This window comes from Notolepis coatsorum (genome assembly GCF_963971535.1).
Source record: "Notolepis coatsorum genome assembly, chromosome: 4".
Classification (NCBI taxonomy): Eukaryota; Metazoa; Chordata; class Actinopteri; order Aulopiformes; family Paralepididae; genus Notolepis; species Notolepis coatsorum.
Genome location: NC_140168.1, coordinates 17,331,710 through 17,352,924, shown reverse-complemented (window position 1 = coordinate 17,352,924; position 21,215 = coordinate 17,331,710). Strand labels below are relative to the sequence as shown.

Here is a 21,215-nt window from a genome sequence, read left to right as displayed (position 1 = left end):
ATTATCATATCGTTATCGCGATATGATTTTTTTCCATATCGCCCAGCCCTACTGTCGTGTATGTATTTATGTATTTATTGTGGGGATTGGGAGGTGGGAGGGGGGCGTTTGATGTTCCATGTTGATGTCCCAGTGCTTAAATAACATGCTGTACCGCAAACGATTACCACCAACCATAGTTGTGTGGCATTAAAAGCATCTTGTATCGTGCCGTGTAGTGGAAGGATATTGATAGGATATATAAAATATAAAAAGGTACACGTATACATTTGTACAGCTATAAAGTGTTGTGTAGTGGTAGGATAATGATAGGATATATAATATATAAAAAGGTACACGTGTCGTATACATTTGTACAGCTATAAAGTGTTGTTTAGTGGTAGGATATTGATAGGATATATAAAATATAAAAAGGTACACGTATACATTTGTACAGCTATAAAGTGTTGTGTAGTGGTAGGATATTGATAGGATATATAAAAAGTAGGGCTGGGACTTTATTGCATTCATTTAGATTAATTAACTACAGAAAGAATTAAAAGTTAGGAAAATGTATGCATTTAATCGCATGATGATTTTTCTTTATTGTGTAAGAATGTTACCTTTCAAAGGAGACCAGACTCATGCATGTGCTATAAGTATAAACTATAAAGTATAATAAATCGCAAATAACTTTTTTTTTTTTTCAATTGTCAACTGTTCTGGAATGTACTTGAAAGTACTGCGTTTAACTTTTACCTCGAAAGTGCTTCAGTTTACAAAAGGTCCTTTGCGCTATATATATTATTCCTAAAATTGCTGCACTTTGTTAAAAATGGCATTGATCTGTTGGTCTGTGTAGTAGCTAATACAGGATTTTGCTGCTTAAACGTATGTATAATGTATATTCATTGATTCACTCGTATACCAAAATTAATTTGAATTGAACATTTTTCCTTTCGCATCAAATATTGATATGAGATTTGAATGTGATTCATTTCGATTAATTAACACTTTGAGTGCCAGCCACGACAAATCTAGTTATTTCATGCCATGCGTTGAGTGCCAATGACGAGAAATATCGTTATTTAATCATTATTGCTTTTTCTTTTTTAAACTTTCTTTTTTAGCGTTTATCGCTTTTCTGGTCAAGCATGACCGACAGAAACAGGTTGAAATGGGATGTAGAGCAGGGGAAGACATTCTGAGAAATGACGGCGGGTCCGGGAATCGAACTCGTGTCCCCCAGATCCGTGCCGAGCACGGTTTTCCCCGACGCAGAAATAGCGCCGAGATATGCGGTGAGCTACGGGAGCTCCCCTATCGTTATTGCTTTTATTAGCGATATCCATTCATTTTTCATCAATCTAGCCTCACGTTACCATTGGGACTGTCAATGAGCTCGAACAGGGAAAATATGAGCTCGAACAGGGAAAATACCGCACCCTATCGTCTCCCGGATGGTAATGCACCCATTGGATTGGACTCAATGAAAATCCGGATTCCACATTTTACTTCTCAGGCATGTAACCTGAGCCGATCAGATTCATTGTGGTCCCTCAGAACAGCGTGGAATATGTATTTCGAATACCTAACGTTGGATCAATAAACGCGATCGATATTTGGAATGGTGATCAGGAATTGGAATAATCTTTTTGCAGAACATCTGATGTGAGGTAAGGAATCTATGTTACCAGTCTTGGGGTAATCGGATCCATTTTTCACATATCTCAATGTGTGCGTGTATGACGTTAGCACTGACCAGGAAATAGATAATCGATTTTTCAGCCCGCTTCTCTAGCGTGCATACGTACACATATACTATCGATAATCTAGCGTTTATTTGAAAACGATTCATAAATAGGCCGAAAAATGACTACGTGTTTTGTGTATTCCACTAAAGAGCTATTATCACAGAATAATTTTTTCTTTCTGGACATTTTTAAAAACGGTATAAAACGGAAATGTACTGATGAAAAAACAATCCGTTTCATACATGTTGACTGCAAGCAAGTCATTGATAAGCGACGGGCGTATTAGACACATAGCCATAATATAGAATATAGAAATAGCTCCGCGAAAATCATGAAATATCGGAAAATCAGTCCAAAAAGGCTGGCATTCAAGCGCTAAATCTGGCGCCCCCTGCTGGCACTCAATGTGTTAACTATAAAGTCTCGAATTCATTCGATACATTTTTTTTAATCGAGTCCCACCAATAATAAAAAGGTACATGTACCGGAATACATTCTGTACAGATATAAAGTGTTGTGTAGTGGTAGGATATTGATAGGATATATAAAATATAAAAAGGTACACGTATATAAAGGTCTCACCAGCACTCAGAGTAGTGACCACAGAAGAAAGGGATCTGGAGCCAGAGCTTCTCAGGAGCGCAGTCTGAGCCTCCTGCCGACACACACTCGTCAAACGTCTGGGGACACATGAAGCACACGGTTACCTTACATTCAAACGTCTGAGGACACATAATACGGTACCGTTACCTTACATTCAAACGTCTGGGGACACATGAAGCACACGGTTACCTTACATTCAAACGTCTGGGGACACATGAAGCACACGGTTACCTTACATTCAAACGTCTGGGGACACATGAAGCACACGGTTACCTTACATTCAAACGTCTGGGGACACATGAAGCACACGGTTACCTTACATTCAAACGTCTGGGGACACATGAAGCACACGGTTACCTTACATTCAAACGTCTGGGGACACATGAAGCACACGGTTACCTTACATTCAAACGTCTGGGGACACATGAAGCACACGGTTACCTTACATTCAAACGTCTGGGGACACATGAAGCACACGGTTACCTTACATTCAAACGTCTGGGGACACATGAAGCACACGGTTACCTGACATTCAAACGTCTGGGGACACATGAAGCACACGGTTACCTTACATTCAAACGTCTGGGGACACATGAAGCACACGGTTACCTTACATTCAAACGTCTGGGGACACATAATACCGTTACCTTACATTCAAACGTCTGAGGACACATGAAGCACACGGTTACCTTACATTCAAACGTCTGAGGACACATAATACCGTTACCTTACATTCAAACGTCTGAGGACACATGAAGCACACGGTTACCTTACATTCAAACGTCTGAGGACACATAATACCGTTACCTTACATTCAAACGTCTGAGGACACATAATACCGTTACCTTACATTCAAACGTCTGAGGACACATAATACCGTTACCTTACATTCAAACGTCTGAGGACACATAATGAGACATGATATATAAGGTCCTCCAGCTTATAGACAAAGCTCTAAATGGAACAGGACCAAGCTACATTGCCAATTCTCTTGTCAACTATGTGCCACCAAGAACATTACCATCATCTACCACTGGTTTGTTCCCAACCACAGGCACAAGAACATCAGGGATGCAGCCGTTGTTAATTAAGCACCAAAGCTATGGAACACCCTGCCTATGGACACTAGGGAGGCTAGATAAAGCTATGGAACACCCTGCCTATGGACACTAGGGAGGCTAGATAAAGCTATGGAACACCCTGCCTATGGACACTAGGGAGGCTAGATAAAGCTATGGAACACCCTGCCTATGGACACTAGGGAGGCTAGATAAAGCTATGGAACACCCTGCCTATGGACACTAGGGAGGCTAGATAAAGCTATGGAACACCCTGCCTATGGACACTAGGGAGGCTAGATAAAGCTATGGAACACCCTGCCTATGGACACTAGGGAGGCTAGATAAAGCTATGGAACACCCTGCCTATGGACACTAGGGAGGCTAGATACAGCTATGGAACACCCTGCCTATGGACACTAGGGAGGCTAGATAAAGCTATGGAACACCCGACCTCTGGACATTAGGACAGAGGGTTCAGGACGTCCTACCTTCTTGTCTCCTTGCTTCCTGCGCCTCAGGCCCGGCCGATAGTCGTCTCCGAAGCGGAGGAAGTAGTAGTAGGAGACCAGCCGCTCTATCGGGTCACGGATAACATTGATGTAGATCGGCTTCTTCTTCACTCCGAACCTGAAGGGACAGACGAGACCGACGGAGCGCAGAGGAGGATCAACGTCAAACATAGGACACATGTTCTCAGAGATAAGTGTAGTGGTCCTGCTCCTGGAACCACGTGTACCTGCTGGCCTGGGATCAGATCCAACCAGAACCTTCAGTCCTACTCTCTCTCTCTCTCAGCCTTCCTACTGTCTTAATAAAGAACCTTCAGTCCTACTCTCTCTCTCTCTCAGCCTTCCTACTGTCTTAATAAAGAACCTTCAGTCCTACTCTCTCTCTCTCTCAGCCTTCCTACTGTCTTAATAAAGAACATTCTCTCCTACTCTCTCAACCTTCCTACTGTCTTAATAAAGAACATTCACTCATACTCTCTCATACTCTCTCTCTCTCAGCCTTCCTACTGTCTTAATAAAGAACCTTCAGTCCTACTCTCTCCCTCTCTCAGCCTTCCTACTGTCTTAATAAAGAACATTCTCTCCTACTCTCTCAACCTTCCTACTGTCTTAATAAAGAACATTCACTCATACTCTCTCATACTCTCTCTCTCTCAGCCTTCCTACTGTCTTAATAAAGAACCTTCTCTTCACCAGGGGATGATAAACCTTATGTTCATATTAATTCTATGTATTCAATTATATTATTACAGCTCCCAACGTGTCAGAGCTGGAAGAAGAAGATAATCTCATTGAAAATAGGATGATATCTCCTCTGCAGGCGACTATCTACCACTCCAATGTGTAACACCCTGAATGCCCACAAGGTGGCACCATCAACAGCACAGATCCAGGGAGAGTAACCCTAACCTCTAAAGTCTCCAGGGACAGTCTGGATCAGGGGTCACCAACAACCTTTTTGAAACTGAGAGCTACCTCATGGGTACCGAGGCTACCAGTTTGATACGCTCTTCTGAAATAACAAATGTGCTCAGTTTGACTTCAGTTATTATATATTTTATTATCAATGATAAATTATACTCATCTTTGTGAAGACACTGATCACCTTAAAGATTTCTCACTATAATTATCAAAAATGACTGGACAAGGTGGGAAACGGATAATTCAACAGGTTATTGCCTCTCCCTGCACTGTATATTATTTGTTCGTTTTTTGTGTATTTTTTTACTTTAAAGCAAAATTAAGAAAAACCTGAAACTGAACTGACACTGATGAAGATGAAGATGATTCCTTACTTGGTGAAGTCGAGGAAGGAGACGTGTCCGTGGTAGAGGGCTGGCTTCATCTCCTTCCACTCGGTCACATTCTTCACAAACCGCACCTGGAGACAAACCATTATAAACCATTATAACCACTATAACCATTATAACCACTATAATCATTATAACCATTATAAACCATTATAACCACTATAACCATTATAACCACTATAATCATTATAAAACACAGACTATCTCCCTTCAGTCTTTCCATCTATGCTGTTTCTCCAGGGAGCAGCAGTTGAAATGTTATTGACTAATGATGCACAGACAATACGGATACTGGTCAGGGATATGGGACTGATACTGATCAGGGACCGATACTGGTCAGGGATATGGGACTGATACTGGTCAGGGATATGGGACTGATACTGGTCAGGGATATGGGACTGATACTGATCAGGGATATGGGACTGATACTGGTCAGGGATATGGGACTGATACTGGTCAGGGATATGGGACTGATACTGGTCAGGGATATGAGACTGATGCTGGTCTGGGATATGGGACTGATACTGGTCAGGGATATGGGACTGATACTGGTCAGGGATATGGGACTGATGCTGGTCAGGGATATGGGACTGATACTGGTCAGGGATATGGGACTGATACTGATCAGGGATATGGGACCGATACTGGTCAGGTATATGGGACTGATACTGATCAGGGATATGGGACCGATACTGGTCAGGGATATGGGACGGATACTGATCAGGGATATGGGACCGATACTGGTCAGGTATATGGGACTGATACTGGTCAGGGATATGGGACCGATACTGATCAGGGATATGGGACTGATACTGATCAGGGATATGGGACTGATACTGGTCAGGGATATGGGACTGATACTGATCAGGGATATGGGACTGATATTGATCAGGGATATGGGACTGATACTGGTCAGGGATATGGGACTGATACTGGTCAGGGATATGGGACCGATACTGGTCAGGGATATGGGACTGATACTGGTCAGGGATATGGGACTGATACTGATCAGGGATATGGGACTGATACTGATCAGGGATATGGGACAGATACTTGGAACATGCTAGAAATCAAAAGCAACGTGACTTGATTTGCTGCATTGATCTCTAACGGAAAACAGTTTCCTCATCTCAATCCTTTTTGTCCAATGACCGAAAACGGTTTTATGCTCAAACGTGAAGCAGCACCGATGCTTGGCTGAGGATAGCACTGCTAGCACCCACGGGCACGGTGAGGTCTGCGTGCAGCTGGCCAGGTCTGCGTGCAGCTGGCCTAGTGATAAACATACAGTATCTAGGCCTCGTTTCCACATTGTAGAAGCTAAAAGCACTTTGAGGAACTGAACGAGACGTAGTGTTTAGAGACACCGGGGCGGAACAGAGCGATTAATACTCTGCTCTAGGCGGGAACCCTTTATAACGGGATGCAGTGAGATTTTTTTTTATATCAGCAGGTTTGTTTTCTGTTGCCGATAAGAGACAGAATTCTCCTCCCTGGAGCCTCGCCTTCCACCGGCACTCTGTAGGCAACACAAGGAGCCATGAGGCTGTCAGAGGAGGTTTATATAGTCTGAGGCAGTCGGAGGCTAACTACTGTAGTGTCTGTGAGAGGATCAATCAATCAGATTTATTTATATAGCACATTTAACATGACACATGTCAACCAAAGTGCTGTACAGAGGGTAGATACATAGATACATATAGACAACAATCACAACTCCGTTTTACGGGAGGGCACACAGGCAAGCACACAGGAAAACAGGGCATGAGTCAGTGAACGGGAAAAGCCAATAGGTAGAAGTGGGTTTTGAGCCTAGATTTGAAGGCATCTATCGAGGGGGCAAGCCTAATGGAGGTGGGGATGCTGAGGATAACTACTGTAGTGTCTGTGCGGGTAGTCTGCTGCTAACACTACTGTAGTGGCTGTTTCTGTTCTCATTCTAGCAGCCTCTATACCTCTCTGTTTCAGTCCTGTTCTCATTCTAGCTAGCAGCCTCTATATCTCTCTGTTTCAGTCCTGTTCTCATTCTAGCAGCCTCTATACCTCTCTGTTTCAGTGCTGTTCTCATTCTAGCTAGCAGCCTCTATATCTCTCTGTTTCAGTCCTGTTCTCATTTGAGCAGCCTCTATATCTCTCTGTTTCAGTCCTGTTCTCATTCTAGCAGCCTCTATACCACTCCGTTTCAGTCCTGTTCTCATTCTAGCAGCCTCTATACCTCTGTTTCAGTCCTGTTCTCATTCTAGCAGCCTCTATACCTCTGTTTCAGTCCTGTTCTCATTCTAGCAGCCTCTATACCTCTCTGTTTCAGTCCTGTTCTCATTTGAGCAGCCTCTATATCTCTCTGTTTCAGTCCTGTTCTCATTTGAGCAGCCTCTATATCTCTCTGTTTCAGTCCTGTTCTCATTCTAGCAGCCTATATACCTCTGTTTCAGTCCTGTTCTCATTCGAGCAGCCTCTATATCTCTCTGTTTCAGTCCTGTTCTCATTCTAGCAGCCTCTATACCTCTGTTTCAGTCCTGTTCTCATTCTAGCAGCCTCTATACCTCTCCGTTTCAGTCCTGTTCTCATTCTAGCAGCCTCTATACCTCTCCGATTCAGCCCCGTTCTCATTCTAGCAGCCTCTATACCTCTCCGTTTCAGTCCTGTTCTCATTCTAGCAGCCTCTATACCTCCGTTTCAGTCCTGTTCTCATTCTAGCAGACTCTATACCTCAGTTTCAGTCCTGTTCTCATTCTAGCAGCCTCTCTGTACCTCTGTTTCAGTCCTGTTCTCATTCTAGCAGCCTCTATATCTCTCTGTTTCAGTCCTGTTCTCATTCTAGCAGCCTCTATACCTCTCTGTTTCAGTCCTGTTCTCATTCTAGCAGCCTATATACCTCTGTTTCAGTCCTGTTCTCATTCGAGCAGCCTCTATATCTCTCTGTTTCAGTCCTGTTCTCATTCTAGCAGCCTATATACCTCTGTTTCAGTCCTGTTCTCATTCTAGCAGCCTCTATACCTCTCTGTTTCAGTCCTGTTCTCATTTGAGCAGCCTCTATATCTCTCAGTTTCAGTCCTGTTCTCATTCTAGCAGCCTCTATACCTCTCCGTTTCAGTCCTGTTCTCATTCTAGCAGCCTCTATACCTCTGTTTCATTCCTGTCCTAATTCTAGCAGCCTCTATACCTCTCCGTTTCAGTCCTGTTCTCATTCTAGCAGCCTCTATACCTCTCCGATTCAGCCCTGTTCTCATTCTAGCAGCCTCTATACCTCTCCGTTTCAGTCCTGTTCTCATTCTAGCAGCCTCTATACCTCTCCGTTTCAGTCCTGTTCTCATTCTAGCAGCCTCTATACCTCCGTTTCAGTCCTGTTCTCATTCTAGCAGACTCTATACCTCTGTTTCAGTCCTGTTCTCATTCTAGCAGCCTCTATACCTCTCTGTTTCAGTCCTGTTCTCATTCTAGCAGCCTCTATACCTCTCTGTTTCAGTCCTGTTCCCATTCGAGCAGCCTCTATACCTCTCTGTTTCAGTCCTGTTCTCATTCTGGCAGCCTCTATACCTCTCTGTTTCAGTCCTGTTCTCATTCTAGCAGCCCCTCTATACCTCTCCGTTTCAGCCCTGTTCTCATTCTAGCAGCCTCTATACCTCTCCGTTTCAGTCCTGTTCTCATTCTTTTTTTTTTACTTTTTTTTTTTGTGTCATAATGAACATCACATTGCATTGATCATACAGTATATATTTGATTCATATAGTCAATGACATTTGTTACTCAGGCTCTTCCATCTTATTCAATTTGTTTTCAAAGTATTCAGCATAATAAAAATAAGCAGTATAATCCGAGTACGCCTCATAAACAACCCAGGGGGGGGGGGTTATTACATTTTTTAAGGACATACAGTAGGATAAGAAACTTGACTATTGAAAAAAAAATTGAAAAAAAAATTTAACAAGGAATTTTTTTAACAAAAAAAAAAAAAGGGGGGAGGGAGGACGGTCAGGAGGGTCAGACTCATGCTAGTGTGTATCCAGGTACAAGGTTACAAGTGACCATCTCTGCATAAACATATCTTTTTTCAGTTGCAATTGTGCAGTCATTTCTTCCATTGTATACATCTGTCTCAATCTCTTGGTCCATTGTTTGATTGTCAGTGGTTGATTTTGTAATCATGCCATAGTTATCATTTTCCTTGCTATTAACAGTATCACTCTCAAGATGTATAACGTATCTCCATAGTATGTGCCTTTCGGTATACATCCCAAGATATAGTACGATGGATTCAGAGGTAAGTCAAGATCTAGAATGGTTTTAATCTAATTTTTGATATTCACCCAAAATGTCTGCACCCTTGGACAGTCCCAGAAAATATGTGTATGATCTCCGATCATTCCACATCCTCTCCAACATAGTGGTGAGGACCCACCAGCAAATCCGGAGAGAACTTGAGGAGTCCTAAAGTACCTGACCTTGACCTTCCAGTCAAACTCCTTCCACATTGGGCTATTTGTGATTTTATGATTGCTTGAATGGCTGTCCTCCCATTCTTCATTTTCTATGATCACATTAGCTTCCAACTCCCATTTTTCTCCTGGATCATCTAGTTGTAACATGTTGTAAATATTGGATATCTGCTTTCTTTCCATCAAGTTTTTTTCTATCGTGTTAATAAAGTACCACTCCACGTTTGTTGGCGGTCTCTTAATTGCTTCCCACTCACTGTGAGTCATTACATAGGGTCTTATTTGAAAGTATCTAAACATGTCTTTCGAAGGTAGATCAAAACATTGCTGTAGCTGTGCAAACGATTTAAAACAGTCTCCTTCCATTAATTGATTGATAGTAACCAGGCCCAAATCCGCCCACTTTTTAAATCCCCCATCCTCCATAGCTGGCCGGAACTCTGTATTGTCTGCTATTGGCATGGCCCTAGATATTGATCGTGGACCTCCCCCCTTTTTCCTTACACTTTCCCACACCTTTAATGTATTTGTAATCCATTTGTTACCAATCTTAATTTTTTTCCAGTATGCTTTCCCCAGGAATATTATGGATCTGAGAGAAGTCTTTGGAATTGAGTTTAGCTCAATCTGTACCCATCCGGAATCTAGGTCCTTTTGTATCCAATGCACAAGTATGCGTAATTGAGCTGCCCAGTAGTAGTTTCTTAGGTTTGGCAGACCAAGATCACCCTTGTTCTTTGGCAAACAGTGTTTTGAGCCTTACTCTAGGTCTTTTCCTCTGCCAGATAAATTTGGATAGGAGTTTATCCAACCTTTTAAAGGTAGTGGCAGGTATTGGTATAGGTAGAGACTGGAAGAGGAAAATAAGTCTAGGTAACACATTCATTCGAATTGATTCTATTCTTCCCACTAGGGAGAGAGGTAAAATGTCCCATCTGGCCATGTCTGATTTGATTTGATTTGTACAATCAACTTTTCGTAGTTTGCTTGATATAACTGATTGCTGCTGGGAGTCAGAATGATTCCTAAATACCTGAATCCGTCTCTAGCCCAATGGAAGGGTGCTATACTATTCAGATGTGTTGGCCATGTTCCCACTATCATCATGGCTTCTGATTTGGTCTAATTTATCTTATAACCCGACAGTTCGCCGTAATTTCTTAAGTCCATCATTATGTTTGGAATTGATTCTAATGGGTTTTTGATATAAAGTAAAATGTCATCAGCAAATAACGAGATCTTGTGTGTAATGCCTTTTTGGTCATCTATTCCCTGTATCTGAGGATTTGATCTAATCATCTCCGCTAGTGGCTCTATGCCAATCGCAAATAGTAACGGAGACAAAACTTCTCCTTGGCGTGTCCCTCTCTGTATCTCAAAGAAGTGAGAGCAGTGACCATTCACCCTTACTCTAGATTTAGGATTTTTATATAAAGATTTTATCCAATCTATAAATGTGTTATTGAATCCCATACCTTTCAATGTTAGTTCAAGGTACAGCCAATCAACTCTATCAAATGCCTTCTCGGCATCTAAGCCGAGAAGCATTGATGGTTCTTTTCGAGATCCAGCCACTGTTTGCAGATTTAAAGTTCTTCTGATGTTGTTAGTACCCTGTCGACCAGTGATAAAGCCAGTCTGGTCTGGGTGGATCAGTTTTATTATATGTTTCTGTATTATTTCAATATCTTGAAATCGTTGCAAAGGAGACTTATGGGCCTATAGGAACTACATCTTGTGGGGTCTTTACCTTCTTTATGTATTACCGAGACAATAGCTTCTGACCAGCTTCCCGGTGGGTCTCTCTCAGATAGGGCATAGTTATAAACTACACTTAATACTGGTGTTAACTGTTCAGTGAAATGTTTATAAAATTCATTTGAAAACCCATCTGTACCTGGTGATTTATTGTTCTTAAGCATCTGAATAGTTTCCCCTATCTCCTTCTCCGTAATAGGGGAAGTCAGCTCATCAGCCTCATCTGGGGATAGTTTAGAAAGTTTAAGGTTATCTATGAAGTTGTTGATTTTTTCTTTCTTGTTTTCCAATTGCTGTGCTTTGTAGAGGTCGGTATAGTAATCTGCAAATGCATTAGCAATTTCTTGTGTTTGCATTACTTCCAAGTGTGTGCTGGGGTGTTTAATCTTTGGAACTATCCGACTTGACTGTATTTTGTGGAGCTGAAATGACAGTAGCTTGCTTGCCCTATTTCCCATCTCATAGTAATTCCTACCAGCAAATCTAAGGGCTCTTTCCGCTTTGTATGTCAACAGGTCATCTAGTTTTTGTCTGCAAGTTAGTAGAGCTTTTAAGTCTTCCTCATCTCTGTTCAGCTTATGTTTCCTTTCTAGTATTTTTACCTCATTTTCTAGGTTCTGCTGTTTTCCATTTCGCTGTTTCTTTAGTGCACTTGAAATTGAGATAATTTTACCTCTCATTACAGCCTTTGCCGCGTCCCATAACATTGATGGTGAGACATTCCCCTTATTGTTGAGATCAAAAGAACTCTTCAGTTCTTCACTTATCCTCTCCTGTGTGTGAGAGTCAGACAGCATGGATACATTGAGCCTCCAATATTTAAAGATCTTATTGGTACTGAGGTTAAGTTGAAGAGTTAGAGGTCCATGAGTCTACTATATCTAACTGGTTTACTCATCTTTATCGTCCATGAATGTTCTTAGGTCTGCGCCAGATAGTGACGTTCTGGCTCCTTTCGTTCGCTGCTCTCGCCCGCTTCCTTGTGTACGCCACCTGTCCCTTGTCAGTTATCTTTGTAGTTTCTCTCTGTCGTCGATTTGGACATGAATTCCCAGTTCTTTCAGTGTGGGAATTGCAGGGAGTCAAACACCTTCGTTCCCGAGGCTGTTGTCATCCTGAGTCGTGCCAGGTATGGGCAATTAGCGCGTATCCCTCTTTCCTTCAGCTGTTTGATGACGTGACGCACCTGTCCCCTCTTCTTTTGCAAGTCTGGGAGTAATCGTGGTCAAAATAGATCCTTTTCCCTTGAAATGCGACGGGTTGTCCCCATGCGAGCTGTAATACCTGTTCTTTGATATTGAAATCTAGAAAGCGCACAATGATAGAGCGCGGGGGGGGGGGCGCTAGAATCTCTCGGTTTGGCCATCAGTGATCTGTGCGCTCTTTCTATCTTGATCTCAGACTCAAGTTCAGGTGTTATTTTCAGGGATGTTGTCAATAGCTGCTTCACAAACTCTTTAGTATCCTTGTCCTCGCTACCTTCGGGGACATGGTAGATCCGGATATTGTTGCGTCTGAGTCTGTTTTGCAAATCTTCGCATGTTGCCGTCATCTCTGCATCTCTTCTTACAAGGTATTTGAGCGCCCTCTCGTGTCTCATTCCTCTATCGTCCAGTTTAGTGATTTCTGATTCAATGTCCGTAATTCTACCTTCTGTTTTGTCAATCCATTCAGTTACTTGCGACATAGATGTTTCAAGTTTGCTCACTGAAGACTGAGTGACATTATGTGCTTCTTTATTCTCTCTCCTTAGATCTTTTAGAATCGCGGATTCCTCTCTCTCTGTTTCCTCGTCGGAGTCGGAAGAGCTAGTTTGACAAGTCTGTTCAGGCGTGACATCTTTCTCTTTTCCAGAGTCGGTTTTGGTCTTTCTTTTAGCATTTCCTTTCTTCTGGCTCATCTTTAGACTTCTTACCGTCACACTCGTTAAATGTTGCTGACAATATCTGTTTGTTGGGTCATTTATCTCGGGGGTTCTGAGGAGCAAGAGACTCAAGCTGCTACCTCGTACATCACACAACCTGTTCTCATTCTAGCAGCCTCTAGAGTCTATACCTCTGTTTCAGTCCTGTTCTCATTCTAGCAGCCTCTATACCTCTGTTTCAGTCCTGTTCTCATTCTAGCATCCTCTATACCTCTATTTCAGTCCTGTTCTCAACAGGCTGTTTCTGTGCCTGTAACAAGCACGCTGCTTTTATCATATACAATAATTATCATACATGTAGCAGTGGTGCGTGAGGCTGTACCATCAAACTAAATTCAGATCCAACTTTCAGACTAGATGTTGCAGGTCAAATATGACTCCAGCGATCCAGCAATAGCATAGCAATCTTGTCAATAAAAATATTTTAGGTTCAACTTTAGGTAGAAAAGAGAAGATTTACACGCAAGCCGCCATCTTGTACAGCTGGTCACAGAAGGGTGCTACAGCTGAACTGCAGAACAGGCACAATGCACATGTTTAATACTTTATCAGTGTTGAGACAACCTCTCCTTCTGTAAGAACAATGCAACACACAGGAAAAGGACATAACCTGTTCTTATTCTCTGTCTATTTTATGTCTGTTTTTATTGCTGTGAAGCACTTTGGGCTGCGTTTTTTTGTATGAAAGGCGCTCTACAAATAAAGTGTATTATTATTATTCTGACAGTGGAGGAACATCTCTCTGACCTGGTCCTGCATGGACATCACTGGGTTGTTCTTGGTGGTGTTGATGTGCAGGACATGGTAGTGGTTCTTGCCACACAGGTCGTAGGCGAGGTTGGTGAAGGAGGTGCTGGCCGTCTTGGGCACGCGGTTGTAGATGACCACCACGTCCTCGCTCTCCAGCAGCGCGGGGACGTCCGAGCGGCCGTCACGGAGACCCTCCTGCGTGTGCCGCTGCTCAATCTCACGAACCTCGTGCCTGGCGATGGCCCGCTCTGAGAGAGGGAGGAGGAGAGAGAGGGGAGAGAGAGGGGAGGAGAGGAGAGGAGAGGAGAGGAGAGGAGAGGAGAGGGAGAAAGGGGAGAGGAGAGGGAGAGGAGAGGAGGGGAGAGGGGTAAGAAGAGGAGAGGAGGGAGGAGGAGGAGAGAGATGGGAGAGAGGGCAGAGGAGAAGAGAAGAGAGAGAGGGAGGGGGAAGAAGAGGAGAGGAGGGGGAAGAAGAGGAGAGGAGTGCGGGGAGAGGGAGGGTAGAGAGGAGAGGAGAGAGAGGGGAGAGGAGAGGAGAGAGGGAGGAGGAGGAGAGAGAGGAGATGGAGGGGAGAGAGGGGAGAGGAGAAAAGAAGAGAAGGAGGGGAAGAAGAGGAGGAGGAAGAAGAGGAGAGAAGGGAGGGGAGAGAGAGAGAAGAAGAGGAGAGGAGGGAGATAGAGGGGAGAGGAGGAGGGACAGGGAGGGGAGAGGAGGAGGGACAGGGAGGGGAGAGGGGGAGGAGAGAAGGGACAGGGAGGGGAGAGGAGGAGGGACAGGGAGGGGAGAGGGGGAGGAGAGAAGGGACAGGGAGGAGGAGAGGAGAGAGTTTAGTAACTTATCAAACTGTGAATTTGACCTCTCTAGGCAGTGGTGGTGTTTTACATTAGAGGTCTAGAGGTTTGTTACTCAGTGGTGGTGTTTTACTTCGAGGTCTAGAGGTGTGTTACTCAGTGGTGGTGTTTTACTTCGAGGTCTAGAGGTTTGTTACTCAGTGGTGGTGTTTTACATTAGACGTCTAGAGGTTTGTTACTCAGTGGTGGTGTTTTACATTAGAGGTCTAGAGGTTTGTTACTCAGTGGTGGTGTTTTACTTCGAGGTCTAGAGGTTTGTTACTCAGTGGTGGTGTTTTACTTAGAGGTCTAGAGGTTTGTTACTCAGTGGTGGTGTTTTACATTAGAGGTCTAGAGGTTTGTTACTCAGTGGTGGTGTTTTACTTAGAGGTCTAGAGGTTTGTTACTCAGTGGTGGTGTTTTACTTCGAGGTCTAGAGGTTTGTTACTCAGTGGTGGTGTTTTAATTCGAGGTCTAGAGGTTTGACAGCATTACAGATTGTTCCTATAATACTACCCTGCAGAAGCTAAGCGCAGTAACTACAAGTTTTTTAAAAATTTTGTTATAAGTGAAATTGGTATACCAAAAAGTTGCCAAAACGTTGAAAATAGCTTAGACTTTTTTTTAAGGTTTATTTATTTTTAAAAAATACACTGAAATTCGAATTCGAACTAGTCTACAATTCTGCAACGAATTTCAAATTCGATTTTTTGTTAAAGTGACAGCCCTAGTACATAATAGATAGTATTATTACATGGCGTTTTTACATTCGCCGAAATGCTTGCTTGTGATTGGTCAATAGCCCGCGTCAGAGGTCCGTTATCACACAATAATGACCGCTGTGGGACAATAATGACCGCTGTGCGCAGCTGTTCGCAATCAAGCCCACTACAACACTGTATCAGTGCTGCTCAGCATATGCACAGCTGCACTCAGTCATGCAATCAGACCAGAGACCTGCCGGCTGCCGATAATAATAATCACTTTATTTGGGCTGACAGAGCCACAGAACAACTGCGTCTTCATTTGATCTAGTCTTGTCGATGAATTAGGTATATTGTTAGTAAGTTAGCCATGTAATAAGCGGGATAATGTATAGCTATACTCGATCATTGTCGCAAAATAATTGACCTTCACTGACGTTTAAAACACCTCGGCGCTGCGCCTCGGTATTTTAAACTCTGTGTCGGTCAATTATTTTGCGACAATGACCTCGTAGCTATACATTATCCCTTACGTATAGACATACAGTAGTACATAATAGATAGTAGTGGTGGGGGGAAATATCGACACAGTATAGTATCGCGATAGTTTGCGTAGCGATACTGTATCGATACAAGGACGCCAAGTATCGATATTTTTCTATTTATTAAAAAGAATAAAGAATACGAATATTTATGTATAAGGAAGTTGCATTATTCATTTCAATACCTTAATAGTACAGTAGTCCACACACACACACACACACACACACACACACACACAGTTAAGTTGCAATATGACTGTAATACAAGCAGTTCAGTTTGTCAGGTACATGCAACACAGATTACAGTGTTGACATCTGTCTGCTTGAGAAAATCCCATTTGCTGCAATAAAAATGATTGAAGTGAGATTAACAGACTGAAAATGTATTTGATTAGATAAAACATGTTGACAAAGTTTTACTTTGCAGTTGATAAAAGGTAATAAATAAATCACAATACTCAGCATATCGCAATATATTTTGAATCGCAATACTATCGTATCGTGACTTAAGTATCGCGATAATATCGTATCGTGAGGCCTCTGGTGATTCCCACCCCTAATAGATAGTAGTATAGACATACATAGTACATAATAGGTAGTAGTATTAGACATAGTAGCATAGTAGGTAGTAATATATGCATAGTAGATTTCTTGAAAGGCTGGCTACGAGTACGAGCTGATCGACTGCCTGATAACTGACTGGCTGGTTGGTTGGCAGAACGGCTTGCTGAGAAACCTACTGACTGACTGGTTGGCAACAAGATGTCTGACTGGCTGGCTGGCAGAAAGGCTTGCTGAGAGACCTACTGACTGACTGGTTGGCAACAAGATGTCACTTGATGTGATGAGACCCCCACCGTCTGACTCTCCCCCCCACCCACCACGCCTACACACACACCCACCCTTCCTCCTACACAAATGGCCGCACACACAAACACACACTCTCCCCCTCCCCCTGGCCTCGCCCACATCTCCTGCTGACACACAAGCACACACACACGCACAACCTCATAAACACCTCCTTCTCTCTCTCGCATATCACACACACACTCCATCTCTCTGCCTCCTCTCTTACTCCTCCTCCCAGGCAGTGGCTGGCATGTGGTCGGTCAGAGCAGCTAGAGAGACTGAAGCTTGCTGTTGCTGCACGCTGGCAACTGGTGCTCCCGCAGAGAGACAGGTGGCCCGCAGGGAGACAGGTGGTCAAGCAGGGAGACAGGTGGCCAGCAGCCGTGGACAGCCGGCTTAGTCTGCAGTGATAATTGAGACATATATCCTATCCACTCAGCAGCCAAAGACAACAGCAGTAAAAGGGTCCTGTGTCTCCCGTGTCTCCCTCTCGGCATTCCTGCTGTCTCAATAAAGAACCTTCTCTCCTGTGTCTCCCTCTCGGCCTTCCTGCTGTCTCAATAAAGAACCTTCTCTCCTGTGTCTCCCTCTCAGCCTTCCTGCTGTCTCAATAAAGAACCTTCTCTCCTGTGTCTCCTCTCAGCCTTCCTGCTGTCTCAATAAAGAACCTTCTCTCCTGTGTCTCCTCTCAGCCTTCCTGCTGTCTCAATAAAGAACCTTCTCTCCTGTGTCTCCCTCTCAGCCTTCCTGCTGTCTCAATAAAGAACCTTCTCTCCTGTGTCTCTCCTACTCGGTCTCCCTCTCAGACGCTCTACTGTCTCAGTAAAGAACCTTCTCTCCTACTCTGTCTCCCTCTCAGACGCTCTACTGTCTCAGTAAAGAACCTTCTCTCCTGTGTCTCCCTCTCAGCCTTCCTGCTGTCTCAATAAAGAACCTTCTCTCCTGTGTCTCCCCTACTCTGTCTCCCTCTCAGCCTTCCTGCTGTCTCAATAAATAACCTTCTCTCCTGTGTCGCCCTCTCAGCCTTCCTGCTGTCTCAATAAAGAACCTTCTCTCCTGTGTCTCCCTCTCAGCCTTCCTGCTGTCTCAATAAATAACCTTCTCTCCTGTGTCGCCCTCTCAGCCTTCCTGCTGTCTCAGTAAAGAACCTTCTCTCCTGTGTCTCCCCTACTCTGTCTCCCTCTCAGCCTTCCTGCTGTCTCAGTAAAGAACCTTCTCTCCTGTGTCTCCTCTACTCCCAGGCTCTACTACAGACTGGCTTGTTACAGACAGTCAGACAGTGTTCAGCGACCGACAAGGAGGCTGAGGCTCTGGCTTTTGTCGGAGCAGAAAAGAAGCTTCTCTGTGAACAACTGAACATGTTGGCTGAGTGGACCCTGTATCTGAAGTTGTCACGCGCACACACACACACACACACCACACATGCACACACACACCACACACAGCGCCTGGTCTCTCCAGAGGTCATTTAATTAGAGAACAAAGGCCTGGTGTCTGGGAGGCCTGGTGTCTGGGAGGCTGAATGGGTTTGGCCTATGATTCACTTTCATTCACCGTCATTCACTCTGCGTTTCCGCCGGTTCCCCCCTCCTCCTCTACCTCTCCTCCTCCTCTTCCCCCTTTCCTTTCTCACACCTCTCCCCCCTCTCCTCCTTTCTTCCTCTCCCCCCTCTCCTTTCTCACACCTCTCCCCCCTCTCCTCCTTTCTTCCTCCCCCCCTCTTGCTCCTCTCCCCTCCTTTCTTCCTCTCCCCCCTCTTGCTCCTCTCCCTCCTTTCTTCCTCTCCCCCCTCTTGCTCCTCTCTCCCCTCTTGCTCCTCTCTCCCCTCCTTTCTTCCTCTCCTCCCTCTTGCTCCTCTCTCCTCCTTTCTTCCTCTCCTCCCTCTTGCTCCTCTCCCTCCTTTCTTCCTCTCCCCCTCTTGCTCCTCTCCCCTCCTCCCTCTTGCTCCTCTCTCCTCTCCCCCCTCTTGCTCCTCTCTCCCCTCATTTCTTCCTCTCCTCCCTCTTGCTCCTCTCTCCCCTCCTTTCTTCCTCTCCCCCTGTCCCCCCCCCCATCTCCTCCTCTACCTCTCTCCTCCTCCTTCCTCTCCTCATCCTCCCCTCTCGCCCCCCTCCGAGCATTAAGAGCTAATTGCCAGCCTTGGAGGCGATGCGGCTCTTTAAACACCGCGACAACTACAAGCCCATTACTCCCAGATTCATCCATTCAGTCCGTGTTGAGAGAGGAAGAGGAAGGAGGTGAAGAATGGAGGACAAGACGCCTCAACATATTTACTGAAGCAATTTCGCGCCCGATTAGAGGAGAGCGTTTCTGAATTGTCATTCATATTCAACCAGCAGATCATGCACAGTACAGGACGTGACAACAGACTGTCATGTATCTGTCATGTATTACAGACAGTAGACTAGACTTTTTCTCTCTAAGAACTGAGATCACGATTCTCTCACACGATTCTTATTTTTTCAATAAAATCATTTATTGCACTCTTTCTTAAACTTAAACATATGAAAGTGCTTGACTTAAACTTAAACATAACATATATGAAAGTGCTTGACTTAAACTTAAAAGTATCTTGTAACATATAAAATAAGTCATCCTTTTTTATTTCCAGTTACGCACTGCAATGCGCACTTATGGTGTCCCATGGAATCAGCCTTTACCAGGTCACCCTTTAATGAATATAGTGAATGGCATAAATGTTAAAAATGGTTTTGTTTCTGGGTTATATAATAAAATACAAGGAAAACTAAACAGAACTACAGGTAATACCACTGTCTGGAACATAGACTTAAAGAATTACAATGCCTGCATAAATTGGCAGAATGTATGGGATAATATTCCACTAACCTCTCGTAATTATAATAACCAATTAACTCATTACAAAATGATAAAGATTTTATCTGTCACCCAGGAAACTCTGTCAAATAAAAATATTACAAAGTCCTCTATGTGCTTTATGTCCGCAAAAAGTTATAGGAACATACATACATATGATGTGGGAATGTCCAGGAGTACTCGCTTTTTGGGCCAAGGTTGCATTATTTCTCACTAATATAACAGAGATAAACATACCTTGTTTGCCACACATTTTATTATTAAATGATGATTCATCTCTAAAATTAACACCTCACAAAAAGAGAGTGTTTCTGGCCGGTTTAACGGCAGCAAAGAAAATGCTCGTAATGAGATGGAAACCACCCCATAGTCTCAATATTTACCGTTGGAAACTGTCCTTCTACGAAGTATTGAGATTAGAGGCATCCAGTGCTAGAGCACAGGGAGCAAGGACAGAATCAATCCAAATATTACTTACCGCGGCCCAGAAGGTAAAATCAGTACTCCACTAGGTTGAACACTTGTACCTTGACACCAGAGAATGAACAAAAATCATGTTGCTGTTGTTTCCATTTATCTTTTCCATTTATCTTTTCCTTTTCGGTTTACTGCTATAATTTGTTGTGGTTGTTTCTAAATTGTATTGTATTTTTCCCTATTACTTGGTTATCTAACAAACATAATTATGATTTATTTTCTAATTAAGAGTATCCTATACATGTATGCATCAAGGTTTCCCCCTCTCCTAAAATGTCTATGCAAACCCGGGGGGCTGGGAGTGGGGTTAAGAAGCGACCTGGGCTGTCTCGCAGCCACAGGACCGCCAGAACGGAGGAAAAGACTGTCACAACTGCAACAGGCAGGCTACACAGTATATGAATATACTGACGGACAATATATACTGAAAAGACACTTTGTATGCCACTGTGTGAATTAATATGAAATGCTGATGTGAATGTCCCTCCTCTGAACTTGTTTTAAAAAAAGACAAAATAAAAAGTTGGTCACAAAAAAAAAAAAGTAAAGTAAAAAGTAAAAAAGACAATTTTTTTAATTTTTTCGTCATAAAATAGTCATCATTTAGAAATGAAAAATATAAAAAAGGGAGACATCGAGAGGCTTCGTATCTGACTTTTATCATCACTTACTTACGTCTTCGTATGGAATCCTTCCCCTAGACTCAGTTTGGAGGAAGGATATACCAGACTTGGAAGTAGATTTTGATTGGCATGAAGTCTGGGCAAACGTTCGACTAGCGTCACGCAACCCGGATCATCAACAGATTAATCTTAATTTTATTCATAGGACATACCTGACTCCTATAAGATTGAACCGAATGGGGCTTAAGCAAGACACTCTATGCTCCTTGTG

General features: G+C 43.5%; 1 protein-coding gene across 1 annotated transcript in view; it reads right to left on the bottom strand.

Moving 5' to 3' along the window:
* hs2st1a (heparan sulfate 2-O-sulfotransferase 1a) overlaps positions 1-21,215 on the bottom strand; it is a 53,076-nt gene that overhangs the window by 9,391 nt on the left and 22,470 nt on the right. The window contains exons 3-6 of the mRNA XM_084313655.1: positions 14,082-14,332; positions 5,202-5,287; positions 3,886-4,024; positions 2,316-2,413 (exon numbers count right to left, since the gene is read on the bottom strand). Of these exons, the coding sequence (XP_084169781.1) occupies positions 2,316-2,413; positions 3,886-4,024; positions 5,202-5,287; positions 14,082-14,332 (574 nt within the window). The remainder of the gene's footprint in view (positions 1-2,315; positions 2,414-3,885; positions 4,025-5,201; positions 5,288-14,081; positions 14,333-21,215) is intronic.